The sequence below is a fragment of the Narcine bancroftii genome, chromosome 9 (assembly GCF_036971445.1).
Source record: "Narcine bancroftii isolate sNarBan1 chromosome 9, sNarBan1.hap1, whole genome shotgun sequence".
NCBI lineage: Eukaryota > Metazoa > Chordata > Chondrichthyes > Torpediniformes > Narcinidae > Narcine > Narcine bancroftii.
This window is the reverse complement of record NC_091477.1, coordinates 63,756,288-63,773,740: the sequence shown is the minus strand read 5'-3', so window position 1 is coordinate 63,773,740 and position 17,453 is coordinate 63,756,288. Positions and strand designations below refer to the sequence as shown.

General features: G+C 48.7%; 1 protein-coding gene across 5 annotated transcripts in view; it reads right to left on the bottom strand.

Moving 5' to 3' along the window:
* LOC138743710 (erythroferrone-like) overlaps nucleotides 1-17,453 on the bottom strand; it is a 164,660-nt gene that overhangs the window by 38,459 nt on the left and 108,748 nt on the right. For 4 of the 5 annotated variants that reach the window (XR_011345028.1, XM_069899339.1, XM_069899336.1 and 1 more), the window contains one exon: nucleotides 3,102-3,215. Coding sequence is in view for 4 of the 5 variants with exons in the window: in XM_069899339.1 (XP_069755440.1) it covers nucleotides 3,102-3,215 (114 nt within the window). In the remaining variant the exon portion in view is untranslated. The remainder of the gene's footprint in view (nucleotides 1-3,101; nucleotides 3,216-17,453) is intronic. The other variant, XM_069899338.1, reaches the window with a different exon arrangement.

Sequence of the window (17,453 nt, the reverse complement as noted above, 5' to 3'; positions counted from 1 at the left end):
GATGGGAGACTTACAATCCCAGCATGGGATTGTGTTTCAGTAATCTTCTGCAAAACTAATAGCAATTCTCACAAAAAGCAGAGCCCTGACCAGATTGTATATATTTTCAGTATTAGTGGGTGGGTGGTGGTATGGGGATGGGGAAAAGGGTCATAGCTGGAGACTTGAAGTGGCTGCTCTGGTTAAGGAAAAGGGAGAGAGGTCCAGCACTGCTGTACAATTTATAGAAGGTGAAAATACTTTGCAATGTGAGGAGATGAACCATTTACCAGAATACAAAGCCTCTGACTTAAGTGGCAAGTCTGTTGAGCTTCTATTAAATGGTGATCCCCCCGGCCCAAGGATATTAGTGCTGAGGGACTTGGCAATGGTAATGCCGTTGAATATCAAGGATACTCCATCACACTGCTGTGGAGTGAATGTGATCTGCCAATGTCTGAATGTTCTCGAGGTCTTATACCTGCATCAATAAAGCAATTAAACATATCTGAGTACTCAAAAACACTTATGAAGCTAAATGTCCCAAACATTATGCTGCCCTGAAATGAGGGGACTATGCATAAAAAGTGTTGTAATTTCTACATGGTCAAACCAAAATGTAAACAAATAACCTTGAATAAAATCTGGAATGTGCACTTTAATCACATGTGAATTGTTTGATTACAAATTTAAACTGTGGAGCATAGGGGCAAATAAAGGAAAAAAAGTGTCGAGGTATCTCAGTGCTTAATTCCTTTTCCATTTCTTGTATCCTCACACCTGGACAGTCTCTTCCTTTTCTGGATGTCTTTGACTCCACCTCAGGAGACAGGCATACCACTGACATGTGAGAAAGTGAAAAAATTTTGGGAAGATCTAAACCAGATATTAAATAAAATCACAAAAAGCAATATACCAAAAAACCCAAAGATCTTCCTTCTAAGTAATATAAGAAATAAAGAATTTGGATTCGATTTGGATGGAGCACAAAAAAGATTTATTATGATAGCCCTAGCTGTAGCAAAAAAATGTATTATATCAACCTGGAAGTTAGAAAACAACTTGAGAATACAACAATGGTACATAGAAATAAATAAATGTATTCCATTAGAAAAAATAACATATAATTTAAGAAATAACATCAAAATATTTGAACAAATATGGGAAAAATACATGAAATACAATAGAGAAATCCTACCATGGACCTCCACCACCTAAAATGACAGGAGAAGACAATGAAATGAACTGACTCAATATATAAAAGTTAAAGACAAAAATTTCTTGTTTATTTTTATTAAGTGACGACATTGTTTAACGGGTTTAATGTATCTTATAGATTGAACTTTGAATAAATAGGAAGGGAGAGAGGGAGGGAGGGAGGGAGGGGGGGAAAGGGGAGAAAATGACACTGTATATATTCAAGAGAAAAATGTCTGTATGTATTTTGGTCAGTCTGGTTTATAGTGTGAAAAAAAAAATTAAAAAAACAACTTCCATGAACCTCCCACAGCCACTTTGATTATGCCTCCTTCCGTCTTGTCTCCTGTAAAGATGTGGTTCCTTTATATTAATTTCTCTGTCTTTTCCACACCTGTTCTCAAAGTTAAACCTTCTGCTCTAGGGCTTTTTAGATGTCCTACGTCTGCCTGAAAAATGTCTTCCCCTCTGTCATAGTTAAGGGAGCACTCGCATGCATTTCCTACTCTCCCCAGCCTCTCCTCAGATAGGACATCCTTGGACCTCACCTTCCATCCCATCCATCCCCACATCCAACTTATCATCCTTTTCTTCTTCTGCAGGCTCCAGTGTGATCCTACTACCAACCACCCAACAGTACCTTTCTCCAATGATGCCACACAACTCATTGTTGCTCTAGATCCAGGATCTGTTTCTCTTGTAAGTCAATACCTTCCCTGTTCCCCCTTTCTGTTTTCTGCAGAGATAACTCTCTTTGTGACTTCCTGGTTTGGATAGTCCTCCACACTCACTGCTCCTCAAATGCTGAATGTTCCCCTGTCACCTTAGGAGGGACATCACCTATCTCTTTACCACCTCCCTCACTACCATCCAGGCACCTAAACAGTCAGCCAAATATCAACCTGCACCACTTCCAACCTCATCAACTACATTTGGTGCCTCCTCAACATTGGTGAGACCAAGAACAGTAATGGCATCTCGAGCTTCCAGATGCATTAATTTGAACTCTCCTTCTGGCTCCCACTGCTCTCAACCTTTTCCATAACTATAGAAAGGCCAAAGGTAAATCAGAGAAGAACATCTCATATTGTGCTTGGATAGATTGTAACACAGGGTTGCACCCTCTCCCCCCACCTGGTTGCATTTTCCCATTATACCAGCTCTGAGCCACCCCCACCCTATATCTGGTTCTATTTTCCCAGCATCCTTTCCCAGGGTCTCAACCCAAAGCCTAAACTTACACACTTTTCCTCCAATGAATTCTTCTATTCTTCACATTCCAGCATCTGGCTTCTTCAGTTGTTCCATCACTGGGGATTGCGCCTTTGGATGTGCTAACAACCTGGGAACTCTTTCTCTCTATTTCACAGTGCTCCTTTAGAAATCTTGTTTCACCTTCCTAACCAGAGTCATTTGCTCAGTTTTCACTTCTGTGGCTGGCTGGGAGATTTTTCCAATTTCAAAGGCACCTCTCAAGGCATTTTGATAAGCAAAGCAACAAATGAAACTCCAGATCTGTAGGGGCAAGAATCCAGGAGTGCAAATACACAAGCTTTCTGGTAGATTGGCTATGTAGAGGTCGGGTGGATAAAGATGTGGGTAAGTATTGATGGATCATATGAGCCAAGCTGTTCTTTTCTTTGGTTGAGTCTAGGGTAGCTGTTTAGTCTAACCAGGTTTTTCTTTTGAATGTACAACTCAGACATTCCACAGCGATGCTATCTTCCTGAACAACCAGATTTCATGGATTACACTAGACTTTCATCCCACACACCATCACCACCACCCATTCCAAGGTTGGTTCCTGGTAGGTCCTTGTTTCTCAGGTTTGGTTCACATTACACTACGAATAGAACTGTACACTTTTAGATTTCAGCTGCGTTAACTCCATATCCTGTTTCCAGCTGATGCCTAACAATGATTACCTGGGTTTTCCGTGCTCTCCCTTTGTTTTTCTTCCTTTCATTGACGCCCTTCTCCGAGTGTTCCACAAACAGAAGCCAGCTGTCACGTGGGTCCACAGGCAAATCTGATAGCTGCTGGAGAAATGTTGTAAAATGAGGCTTTCACTCAGATCCCAAGAAAGAAGTTATGGAATATAGTCAACAATGGCAAGGTACTGCAAAAGCTTTCAGGCAGCAGAGAATGAACTAATTCACGTAATATTTGGCAATATGCTCCACGGAACATAAACCTTACTTCATTCCTACTTTAATTTGAAAGCTTGGAACAATATTTTCTGCTTACACTTCTAGATTAGGAGCAGGTGAGATCAATCAAGAGAGGGGATTGCACAATATTGGTGTGATGAATGTCAGTCAAGCTGCCTGTTTCCCCCCCTGGCGAGCCTTGCTGTACTAACATTGGCTGTGCATTATCTCTACTGTTATGGACACTCCCCTTGGATATAACTGTGCATGCACCTATTGTCTTTCATTATTGTACCATGAGTTTCTGCTAATAAAAGCCATGATTATTGTTTGACCACATCGTCTTTGACTACTTCATCAACTGGCACTTCAAATGGATCAAAAAGCACTCTCGAGCGGAAGAAAGAAAAGGTTAAAGGATGAGAGAAGAATATCAACCAGTTTCCAGGTCTGCTGAAGAATGTGGGTAAAATTTTCTTTGGCTATTAAACATTGGACATCAACAAACATTCTGGTGTCCTTCATAAAAAAGCTTCCTTCCAAAAACAATGTAAAATCTCTGATAATGCTTGAAGCATATTCCAAATAACTGGCAAACTTGACTTTCATTATACAGTGTATCCAGGCAAGTCCCTGGCACAGACCCAGAGTGTGAAAAGATAGTGCATGTGGAAAAAAGTCAGAAATGCTGAAGGAACACGGCAGGTCCTTCTCGCAGCGTCCGTAGGTGGAAAAGATATAGAACTGACATTTCATGCCTGAGCTCTTGATAAAAAGGGAGGACAGGAGAGAACTTATAGTGTGGTTGATTGTGTGAATGTAGAGTGAGAGGTAAGGAGAGAGAGTGAAAAGGGTGGAGTGAGACAGAGCAAGAAGAAAGGAAACTCAGGCATCGATGGGGGAATGTGGGGGGGGGGGGAGTGTTAAGGGAAGCCGGAGAGTTCCATATTAATGTCATCAAGAAGGAAGGTGCCCAGACACTGTCCCAGAGTGTGAAAGGCCAGTGTGTGACCCTCTGTAACACCCTGTTCCAGGTTGTGAAAGGTCAGTGTGACCCAATGTACCACCCTTTCCCAGGGATTGAAAAGTCAGTGGGTGACACAGTGTATCACCGGGTCGCAGGGTGTGAAAGGTCAGTGTGTGACACAATGTACTACACAGTCGCAGGGTGCGAAAGGTCAGTGTGTGACCCACTGTACCACCCAATCCTAGGGTGTGAAAGGTCATTGTGTTACACACTGTATCACTCACTTACAGGGTGTAAATGGTCAGTATGTGACCCACCGTACCACCCAGTCCCAGGTTATGAAAGGTCTGTGTGTGACTGCTGTACGACCAAGTCCCAGGGTGTGAAAGATCAGTGTGTGACCCTCGAATCACCCAGTCCCAGGGTGCGAAAGGTCAGTCTGTGACCCACTGTACCACCCAATCCTTGGGTGTGAAAGGTCAGTGTGTTACCCACTGTATCACCAAATCCTAGGGGATGAAAGGTGAGCGTGTTACCAGCTGTACCACTCAATCACAAGGTGTAAATGGACTGTGTGTGAGCCACTGTACCACCCAGTCCCAGGGTGTGAAAGGACAGTGTGTGACACTCTGTATCACCCACTTCCAGGGTGTGAAAAGTCAGTGAGTGACCCACTATGCCAACCAATCCTAGGGTGTGAAAGGTCAGTGTGATACCCACTGTACCACTCATTCACACAGTGTAAATGGTCAGTGTGTGTCCATCTGTACCACCCAGTCCTATGGTGTGAAATGTCAGTGTGTTGCCCAATGTACCACTCACTCACAGAGTGTAAATGGTCATTGTGTGACCCACCATAACACCCAGTCCCAGGGTATTAAAGGTCAGTGTGTGACTGCTGTACGACCAAGTCCCAGGGTTTGAAAGATCAGTGTGTGACCCTCTGTATCACCCAGTCCCAGGTGCGAAAGGTCAGTGTGTGACCCACTGTACCACCCAATCCTGGGGTGTGAAAGGTCAATGTGTAACCAACTGTACTTCTCACTCATAGCGTGTAAATGGTCAGTGTGTGACCCACTGTACCACTCACTCAATGCGTGTAAATGGTCAGTGTGTGACCTTCTGTACCACCAAGTCGCAGGGTATGAAAGGTGGGTGTGTGACGCTCTGTATCACCCAGTTCCAGGGTGCGAAAGGCCAGTGTGTGACCCACTGTGCCACTCAATCCTAGGGTGTGAAAGGTCATTGTGATACCCACTGTACCACTCACACACACACTGTAAATGTTCAGTGTGTGACCCACTATACCACCCAGTCCCAGGGTATGAAAGGTAAGTGTGTGACACACTGTACAACCCATTCCCAGTGTATGAAAGGTCAGTGTGTGCCCCTCAGTATCACACAGTCCCAGGGTGCGAAAGGACAGTGGGTGTCCCACTGTACCACCCAGTCCCAGGGCATGAAAGGTCAGTGTGTGACCCTCTGTAATACCCAGTCCCAGCGTGTGAAAGGTCAGTGTGTTACCCACTGTACCACTCAATCACAGGGTAAATGGTCAGTGTGTGACCCACTGTTACACCCAATCCCAGGGTAACACCCAGTCCCAGGAAAATGTTCAGTGTGTGACCCACTGTACCACTCACTCACAGGGTATGAAAGGACAGTGTGTGACCCACTGTACCACCCAGTCCCAGGTGATTGGTCAGTGTGTGACCCACTATACCACTCACTCACAGGGTGAGAAAGGTTAGTGTGTTACCCACTGTACCACTCACTCACAGGGTGTAAATGGTCAGTGTGCATCCCACTGTACCACCCAGTCCCAGGGTATGAAAGGTCACTGTGTGACCCTCTGTACCACCCAAGTCCCAGGGCATGAAATGTCAGTGTGTGACCGTCTGTACCACCCAGTCGCAGGGTATGAAAGAACAGTGTGTGACACTCTGCATCACTCACTTCCAGGGTGTGAAAGGTCAGTGAGTGACCCACGGTGCCAACGAATCCTAGGGTGTGAAAGGTCAGTGTGATACCCACTGTACCACCCACTCACACAGTGTAAATGGTCAGTGTGTGACCCACTGTACCACACAGTCCCAGGGTATGAAAGGACAGTATGTGACCCTCTGTACCACCCAGTCCCAGGGTATGAAAGGTCAGTGTGTGACACTCTGTAATACCCAGTCTCAGGGTGTGAAAGGTCAGTGTGTTACCCACTGTACCACTCACTCACAGGGTAAATGGTCAGTGTTTGACCCACTGTTCCACCCAATCCCAGGGTATGAAAGGTCAGTTTGTGACCCTCTGTAACACCCAGTCCCAAGCGAATATTCAGTGTGTGACCCACTGTACCACTCACTCACAGGGTATGAAAGGACAGTGTGTGACCCACTGTACCACCCAGTCCCAGGTGAATGGCCAGTGTGTGACCCACTGTACCACTCAATCACAGGGTGTGAAAGGTTAGTGTGTTACCCACTGTAGCACTCACTCACAGGGTGTAAATAGTCAGTGTGTGTCCCACTGTACCACCCAGTCCCAGGGTATGAAAGGTCACTGTGTGACCCTCTGTACCACCCAAGTCCCAGGGCATGAAATGTCAGTGTGTGACCGTCTGTACCTCCCAGTGGCAGGGTATGAAAGGACAGTGTGTGACATTCTGTATCACCCACTTCCAGGGTGTGAAAGGTCAGTGTGTGACCCACTGTGCCACCCAATCCTAGGGTGTGAAAGGTCAGTGTGATACCCACTGTACCACTCATTCACACAGTGTAAATGGTCAGTGTGTGACCCACTGTACCAACCAGTTCCAGGTTATGAAAGGTCAGTGTGTGACCCTCTGTACGACCCAGTCCCAGGGTATGAAAAGTCAGTCTGTGACCGTCTGTACCACCCAGTTCCAGGGCATGCAAGGTTAGTGTGTGACCTTCTGTACCAACCAATCCTAGGGTGTGAAAGGTCACTGTATTACCCACTGTACCACCCAATCTTAGGGGATGAAAAGTCAGTGTGTTACCTGCTGTACCACTCACTCACAGGGTGTAAATGGTCAGCGTGTGACCCACCATACCACCCAGTCACAGGGTATGAAATGTCTGTGTGTGACCCTCTGTATCACCCAGACCCAGGGTCCGAAAGGTCAACGTGTGACCCACTGTACCACCGAATACTGGGGCATGAAAGGTCAGTGTGTGACCCACTGTATCACCCAATCTTAGGTTATGAAATGTCAGTGTGTAACCCACTATACCACTCACTCACAGGGCGTAAATGGTCAGTGTGTGACCCACCGTACCACCGAGTCCCAGGGTATGAAAGGACAATGTGTGACCCTCTGTAACACCCAGTCGCAGGGTGTGAAAGGTCAGTGTGTGACTGCTGTACGAATAAGTCCCAGGGTTTGAAAGATCAGTGTGTGACAATCTGTATCACACAGTCCCAGGTGCGAAAGGTCAGTGTGTGACCCTCTGTACCACGCAGTCCCGGGTATGAAGGATGAGTGTGTGACCCTCTGTACCACCCAGTCCCAGGGTAAGAAATGTCAGTGTTTGACCCACAGCACCACCCAGTCCCAAGCGAATTGTCAGTGTGTGAACCACTGTACCACTCACTCACAGGGTGGAAATGGTCAGCGTGTTACCCATGTACCACCCAATCCTAGGGTTTGAAAGGTCAGTGTGATACCCACTGTATCACTCACTCACACAGTGTAAATTGTCAGTGTGTGACCCACTGTATCACCCAATCCTAGGGTATGAAAGGTCAGTGTATGACCCACTGTACCTCCCAATCCTAGGGTGTGAAGGGTCAGTGTGTGACCCACTGTGTCACTCAGTCCCAGGGGGCAAAAGGTCAGTGTGTAACCCTCTGTAACATCCAGTCCCAGTGTATGAAATGTCAGTGTGTGACCCACTATACCACCCAGCCCCAGGGTGCGAAAGGTGAATGTTTGACCCACTGTACCACACAATCCTGGGGTGTGAAAGGTCAGTGTGTGACCCTCTGTACCACCCAATCCTAGGCTATGAAAAGTCAGTGTGTAACCCACTATACCACTCACTCACAGGGTGTAAATGGTCAGTGTGTGACCCACCGTACCACCTAGTCACAGGGTATGAAAGGACAATGTGTGACCCTCTGTACCACCCAGTCGCTGGGAATGAAAGGTCAGTGTGTGACCCTCTGTATTACCCAGTCCCAGGGTGTGAAAGGTCAGTGTGTTACCCACTGTACCACTCACTCACAGGGTATGGAAGGACAGTGTGTGACCCACTGTAGCACCCAGTCCCAGGTGAATGGTCATTGTGTGACCCACTGTACCACTCACTCACAGGGTGTGAAAGGTTAGTGTGTTACCCACTGTACCACTCACTCACAGGGTGTGAAATGTCAGTGTGTTACCCAATGTACCACTCAATCTTAGGGGATGAAAATTCAGTGTGTAACCCACTATACCTCTCACTCACAGGGCGTAAATGGTCAGTGTGTGACCCACCGTACCATCTAGTCCCAGGGTATGAAAGGACAATGTCTGACCCTCTGTACCACTCAGTCGCAGGGAATGAAAGGTCAGTGTGTGACCCTCTGTATTACCAAGTCCCAGGGTGCGAAAGGTCAGTGTGTAACCCACTATACCAATCACTCACAGGGCGTAAATGGTCAGTGTGTGACCCACCGTACGACCTAGTCCCAGGGTATGAAAGGACCATGTGTGATCCTCTGTACCACCCAGTCGCAGGGAATGAAAGGTCAGTGTGTGACCCTCTGTATTACCCAGTCCCAGGGTGTGAAAGGTCAGTGTGTTAACCACTGTACCACACACTCACAGGGTGTAAAAGGTCAGTGTGTGACACACTCTCACACATTCCCAGGGTATGAAAGGTCAGTGTGTGACCCTCTGTACCACCCAGTCCCAGGGTATGAAAGGTCAGAGTGTGACCCTCTGTAACACCCAGTCGCAGGGTGTGAAACGTCAGTGTGTGACTGCTGTACGACCAAGTCCCAGGGTTTGAAGGATGAGTGTGTGACCCTCTGTATCACCCAGTCCCAGGTGCGAAAGGTCAGTGTGTGACCCACTGAACCACCCAATCCTAGGGTGTGAAAGGTCAATGAGTAACCCACTGTACCTCTCACTAACAGTGTGTAAATGGTTAGTGTGTTACCCACTGTACCACACACTCTCAGGGTAAATGGTCAGTGTGTGACCCAGCGTTCCAAACAGTCCCAGGGTCTGAAAGTTCAGTGTGTGACCCTCTGTACACACAATCCCAGGGAGTGAAAGGTCAGTAGGTGCCCCACTGTAAAACCCAGTCCCAGGGTATGAAAGGTCAGTGTGTGACTGCTGCATCACCCAGTCCCAGGGTGTGAAAGGTCAGTGTGTGACCCACTGTATCACCCAATCTTAGGGTATGAAAGGTCAGTGTGTGACCCACTGTTCCACCCAATCCTGGGGTGTGAAAGGTCAGTGTGTAACCAACTGTATCACCCAATCCTATTGTATGAAAGGTCAGTGTGTAAACCACTATACCACTCACTCACAGGGCGTAAATAGTAAGTGCGTGACCCACCGTACCACCTAGTCCCAGGGTATGAAAGGACAATTTGTGACCCTGTGTACCACCCAGTCCCAGGGAATGAAAGGTCAGTGTGTGACCCACCGTATGACCCAGTCCCAGAGGGTGAAAGGTCAGTGTGTTACCCACTGTACCATTCACTCACAGGGTGTAAATGGTCTGTGTGTTACCCACTGTACCACACACTTTCAGGGTAAATGGTCAGTGTGTGACCCACCGTTCCAAACAGTCCCACGGACTGAAAGGTCAGTATGTGACCCTCTGTACACACAATCCCAGGGAGTGAAAGGTCAGTAGGTGTCCCACTGTACCACACAGTCCCAGGGTATGAAAGGACAGTGTGTGACCCTCTGTACCACCCAGTCCCAGGGTATGAAAGGTCAGTGTGTGACACTCTGTAATACCCAGTCTCAGGGTGTGAAAGGTCAGTGTGTTACCCACTGTACCACTCACTCACAGGGTAAATGGTCAGTGTTTGACCCACTGTTCCACCCAATCCCAGGGTATGAAAGGTCAGTTTGTGACCCTCTGTAACACCCAGTCCCAAGCGAATATTCAGTGTGTGACCCACTGTACCACTCACTCACAGGGTATGAAAGGACAGTGTGTGACCCACTGTACCACCCAGTCCCAGGTGAATGGCCAGTGTGTGACCCACTGTACCACTCAATCACAGGGTGTGAAAGGTTAGTGTGTTACCCACTGTAGCACTCACTCACAGGGTGTAAATAGTCAGTGTGTGTCCCACTGTACCACCCAGTCCCAGGGTATGAAAGGTCACTGTGTGACCCTCTGTACCACCCAAGTCCCAGGGCATGAAATGTCAGTGTGTGACCGTCTGTACCTCCCAGTGGCAGGGTATGAAAGGACAGTGTGTGACATTCTGTATCACCCACTTCCAGGGTGTGAAAGGTCAGTGTGTGACCCACTGTGCCACCCAATCCTAGGGTGTGAAAGGTCAGTGTGATACCCACTGTACCACTCATTCACACAGTGTAAATGGTCAGTGTGTGACCCACTGTACCACCCAGTCCCAGGGTATGAAAGGTCAGTGTGTGACCCTCTGTACCAACCAGTTCCAGGTTATGAAAGGTCAGTGTGTGACCCTCTGTACGACCCAGTCCCAGGGTATGAAAAGTCAGTCTGTGACCGTCTGTACCACCCAGTTCCAGGGCATGCAAGGTTAGTGTGTGACCTTCTGTACCAACCAATCCTAGGGTGTGAAAGGTCACTGTATTACCCACTGTACCACCCAATCTTAGGGGATGAAAAGTCAGTGTGTTACCTGCTGTACCACTCACTCACAGGGTGTAAATGGTCAGCGTGTGACCCACCATACCACCCAGTCACAGGGTATGAAATGTCTGTGTGTGACCCTCTGTATCACCCAGACCCAGGGTCCGAAAGGTCAACGTGTGACCCACTGTACCACCGAATACTGGGGCATGAAAGGTCAGTGTGTGACCCACTGTATCACCCAATCTTAGGTTATGAAATGTCAGTGTGTAACCCACTATACCACTCACTCACAGGGCGTAAATGGTCAGTGTGTGACCCACTGTACCACCGAGTCCCAGGGTATGAAAGGACAATGTGTGACCCTCTGTAACAACCAGTCGCAGGGTGTGAAAGGTCAGTGTGTGACTGCTGTACGAATAAGTCCCAGGGTTTGAAAGATCAGTGTGTGACAATCTGTATCACACAGTCCCAGGTGCGAAAGGTCAGTGTGTGACCCTCTGTACCACGCAGTCCCGGGTATGAAGGATGAGTGTGTGACCCTCTGTACCACCCAGTCCCAGGGTAAGAAATGTCAGTGTTTGACCCACAGCACCACCCAGTCCCAAGCGAATTGTCAGTGTGTGAACCACTGTACCACTCACTCACAGGGTGGAAATGGTCAGCGTGTTACCCATGTACCACCCAATCCTAGGGTTTGAAAGGTCAGTGTGATACCCACTGTATCACTCACTCACACAGTGTAAATTGTCAGTGTGTGACCCACTGTATCACCCAATCCTAGGGTATGAAAGGTCAGTGTATGACCCACTGTACCTCCCAATCCTAGGGTGTGAAGGGTCAGTGTGTGACCCACTGTGTCACTCAGTCCCAGGGGGCAAAAGGTCAGTGTGTAACCCTCTGTAACATCCAGTCCCAGTGTATGAAATGTCAGTGTGTGACCCACTATACCACCCAGCCCCAGGGTGTGAAAGGTGAATGTTTGACCCACTGTACCACACAATCCTGGGGTGTGAAAGGTCAGTGTGTGACCCTCTGTACCACCCAATCCTAGGCTATGAAAAGTCAGTGTGTAACCCACTATACCACTCACTCACAGGGTGTAAATGGTCAGTGTGTGACCCACCGTACCACCTAGTCACAGGGTATGAAAGGACAATGTGTGACCCTCTGTACCACCCAGTCGCTGGGAATGAAAGGTCAGTGTGTGACCCTCTGTATTACCCAGTCCCAGGGTGTGAAAGGTCAGTGTGTTACCCACTGTACCACTCACTCACAGGGTATGGAAGGACAGTGTGTGACCCACTGTAGCACCCAGTCCCAGGTGAATGGTCATTGTGTGACCCACTGTACCACTCACTCACAGGGTGTGAAAGGTTAGTGTGTTACCCACTGTACCACTCACTCACAGGGTGTGAAATGTCAGTGTGTTACCCAATGTACCACTCAATCTTAGGGGATGAAAATTCAGTGTGTAACCCACTATACCTCTCACTCACAGGGCGTAAATGGTCAGTGTGTGACCCACCGTACCATCTAGTCCCAGGGTATGAAAGGACAATGTCTGACCCTCTGTACCACTCAGTCGCAGGGAATGAAAGGTCAGTGTGTGACCCTCTGTATTACCAAGTCCCAGGGTGCGAAAGGTCAGTGTGTAACCCACTATACCAATCACTCACAGGGCGTAAATGGTCAGTGTGTGACCCACCGTACCACCTAGTCCCAGGGTATGAAAGGACCATGTGTGATCCTCTGTACCACCCAGTCGCAGGGAATGAAAGGTCAGTGTGTGACCCTCTGTATTACCCAGTCCCAGGGTGTGAAAGGTCAGTGTGTTAACCACTGTACCACACACTCACAGGGTGTAAAAGGTCAGTGTGTGACACACTCTCACACATTCCCAGGGTATGAAAGGTCAGTGTGTGACCCTCTGTACCACCCAGTCCCAGGGTATGAAAGGTCAGAGTGTGACCCTCTGTAACACCCAGTCGCAGGGTGTGAAACGTCAGTGTGTGACTGCTGTACGACCAAGTCCCAGGGTTTGAAGGATGAGTGTGTGACCCTCTGTATCACCCAGTCCCAGGTGCGAAAGGTCAGTGTGTGACCCACTGAACCACCCAATCCTAGGGTGTGAAAGGTCAATGAGTAACCCACTGTACCTCTCACTAACAGTGTGTAAATGGTTAGTGTGTTACCCACTGTACCACACACTCTCAGGGTAAATGGTCAGTGTGTGACCCAGCGTTCCAAACAGTCCCAGGGTCTGAAAGTTCAGTGTGTGACCCTCTGTACACACAATCCCAGGGAGTGAAAGTTCAGTAGGTGCCCCACTGTAAAACCCAGTCCCAGGGTATGAAAGGTCAGTGTGTGACTGCTGCATCACCCAGTCCCAGGGTGTGAAAGGTCAGTGTGTGACCCACTGTATCACCCAATCTTAGGGTATGAAAGGTCAGTGTGTGACCCACCGTTCCACCCAATCCTGGGGTGTGAAAGGTCAGTGTGTAACCAACTGTATCACCCAATCCTATTGTATGAAAGGTCAGTGTGTAAACCACTATACCACTCACTCACAGGGCGTAAATAGTAAGTGTGTGACCCACCGTACCACCTAGTCCCAGGGTATGAAAGGACAATTTGTGACCCTGTGTACCACCCAGTCCCAGGGAATGAAAGGTCAGTGTGTGACCCACCGTATGACCCAGTCCCAGAGGGTGAAAGGTCAGTGTGTTACCCACTGTACCATTCACTCACAGGGTGTAAATGGTCTGTGTGTTACCCACTGTACCACACACTTTCAGGGTAAATGGTCAGTGTGTGACCCACCGTTCCAAACAGTCCCACGGACTGAAAGGTCAGTATGTGACCCTCTGTACACACAATCCCAGGGAGTGAAAGGTCAGTAGGTGTCCCACTGTACCACACAGTCCCAGGGTATGAAAGGACAGTGTGTGACCCTCTGTACCACCCAGTCCCAGGGTATGAAAGGTCAGTGTGTGACACTCTGTAATACCCAGTCTCAGGGTGTGAAAGGTCAGTGTGTTACCCACTGTACCACTCACTCACAGGGTAAATGGTCAGTGTTTGACCCACTGTTCCACCCAATCCCAGGGTATGAAAGGTCAGTTTGTGACCCTCTGTAACACCCAGTCCCAAGCGAATATTCAGTGTGTGACCCACTGTACCACTCACTCACAGGGTATGAAAGGACAGTGTGTGACCCACTGTACCACCCAGTCCCAGGTGAATGGCCAGTGTGTGACCCACTGTACCACTCAATCACAGGGTGTGAAAGGTTAGTGTGTTACCCACTGTAGCACTCACTCACAGGGTGTAAATAGTCAGTGTGTGTCCCACTGTACCACCCAGTCCCAGGGTATGAAAGGTCACTGTGTGACCCTCTGTACCACCCAAGTCCCAGGGCATGAAATGTCAGTGTGTGACCGTCTGTACCTCCCAGTGGCAGGGTATGAAAGGACAGTGTGTGACATTCTGTATCACCCACTTCCAGGGTGTGAAAGGTCAGTGTGTGACCCACTGTGCCACCCAATCCTAGGGTGTGAAAGGTCAGTGTGATACCCACTGTACCACTCATTCACACAGTGTAAATGGTCAGTGTGTGACCCACTGTACCACCCAGTCCCAGGGTATGAAAGGTCAGTGTGTGACCCTCTGTACCAACCAGTTCCAGGTTATGAAAGGTCAGTGTGTGACCCTCTGTACGACCCAGTCCCAGGGTATGAAAAGTCAGTCTGTGACCGTCTGTACCACCCAGTTCCAGGGCATGCAAGGTTAGTGTGTGACCTTCTGTACCAACCAATCCTAGGGTGTGAAAGGTCACTGTATTACCCACTGTACCACCCAATCTTAGGGGATGAAAAGTCAGTGTGTTACCTGCTGTACCACTCACTCACAGGGTGTAAATGGTCAGCGTGTGACCCACCATACCACCCAGTCACAGGGTATGAAATGTCTGTGTGTGACCCTCTGTATCACCCAGACCCAGGGTCCGAAAGGTCAACGTGTGACCCACTGTACCACCGAATACTGGGGCATGAAAGGTCAGTGTGTGACCCACTGTATCACCCAATCTTAGGTTATGAAATGTCAGTGTGTAACCCACTATACCACTCACTCACAGGGCGTAAATGGTCAGTGTGTGACCCACCGTACCACCGAGTCCCAGGGTATGAAAGGTCAATGTGTGACCCTCTGTAACACCCAGTCGCAGGGTGTGAAAGGTCAGTGTGTGACTGCTGTACGAATAAGTCCCAGGGTTTGAAAGATCAGTGTGTGACAATCTGTATCACACAGTCCCAGGTGCGAAAGGTCAGTGTGTGACCCTCTGTACCACGCAGTCCCGGGTATGAAGGATGAGTGTGTGACCCTCTGTACCACCCAGTCCCAGGGTAAGAAATGTCAGTGTTTGACCCACAGCACCACCCAGTCCCAAGCGAATTGTCAGTGTGTGAACCACTGTACCACTCACTCACAGGGTGGAAATGGTCAGCGTGTTACCCATGTACCACCCAATCCTAGGGTTTGAAAGGTCAGTGTGATACCCACTGTATCACTCACTCACACAGTGTAAATTGTCAGTGTGTGACCCACTGTATCACCCAATCCTAGGGTATGAAAGGTCAGTGTATGACCCACTGTACCTCCCAATCCTAGGGTGTGAAGGGTCAGTGTGTGACCCACTGTGTCACTCAGTCCCATGGGGCAAAAGGTCAGTGTGTAACCCTCTGTAACATCCAGTCCCAGTGTATGAAATGTCAGTGTGTGACCCACTATACCACCCAGCCCCAGGGTGCGAAAGGTGAATGTTTGACCCACTGTACCACACAATCCTGGGGTGTGAAAGGTCAGTGTGTGACCCTCTGTACCACCCAATCCTAGGCTATGAAAAGTCAGTGTGTAACCCACTATACCACTCACTCACAGGGTGTAAATGGTCAGTGTGTGACCCACCGTACCACCTAGTCACAGGGTATGAAAGGACAATGTGTGACCCTCTGTACCACCCAGTCGCTGGGAATGAAAGGTCAGTGTGTGACCCTCTGTATTACCCAGTCCCAGGGTGTGAAAGGTCAGTGTGTTACCCACTGTACCACTCACTCACAGGGTATGGAAGGACAGTGTGTGACCCACTGTAGCACCCAGTCCCAGGTGAATGGTCATTGTGTGACCCACTGTACCACTCACTCACAGGGTGTGAAAGGTTAGTGTGTTACCCACTGTACCACTCACTCACAGGGTGTGAAATGTCAGTGTGTTACCCAATGTACCACTCAATCTTAGGGGATGAAAATTCAGTGTGTAACCCACTATACCTCTCACTCACAGGGCGTAAATGGTCAGTGTGTGACCCACCGTACCATCTAGTCCCAGGGTATGAAAGGACAATGTCTGACCCTCTGTACCACTCAGTCGCAGGGAATGAAAGGTCAGTGTGTGACCCTCTGTATTACCAAGTCCCAGGGTGCGAAAGGTCAGTGTGTAACCCACTATACCAATCACTCACAGGGCGTAAATGGTCAGTGTGTGACCCACCGTACCACCTAGTCCCAGGGTATGAAAGGACCATGTGTGATCCTCTGTACCACCCAGTCGCAGGGAATGAAAGGTCAGTGTGTGACCCTCTGTATTACCCAGTCCCAGGGTGTGAAAGGTCAGTGTGTTAACCACTGTACCACACACTCACAGGGTGTAAAAGGTCAGTGTGTGACACACTCTCACACATTCCCAGGGTATGAAAGGTCAGTGTGTGACCCTCTGTACCACCCAGTCCCAGGGTATGAAAGGTCAGAGTGTGACCCTCTGTAACACCCAGTCGCAGGGTGTGAAACGTCAGTGTGTGACTGCTGTACGACCAAGTCCCAGGGTTTGAAGGATGAGTGTGTGACCCTCTGTATCACCCAGTCCCAGGTGCGAAAGGTCAGTGTGTGACCCACTGAACCACCCAATCCTAGGGTGTGAAAGGTCAATGAGTAACCCACTGTACCTCTCACTAACAGTGTGTAAATGGTTAGTGTGTTACCCACTGTACCACACACTCTCAGGGTAAATGGTCAGTGTGTGACCCAGCGTTCCAAACAGTCCCAGGTTCTGAAAGTTCAGTGTGTGACCCTCTGTACACACAATCCCAGGGAGTGAAAGGTCAGTAGGTGCCCCACTGTAAAACCCAGTCCCAGGGTATGAAAGGTCAGTGTGTGACTGCTGCATCACCCAGTCCCAGGGTGTGAAAGGTCAGTGTGTGACCCACTGTATCACCCAATCTTAGGGTATGAAAGGTCAGTGTGTGACCCACCGTTCCACCCAATCCTGGGGTGTGAAAGGTCAGTGTGTAACCAACTG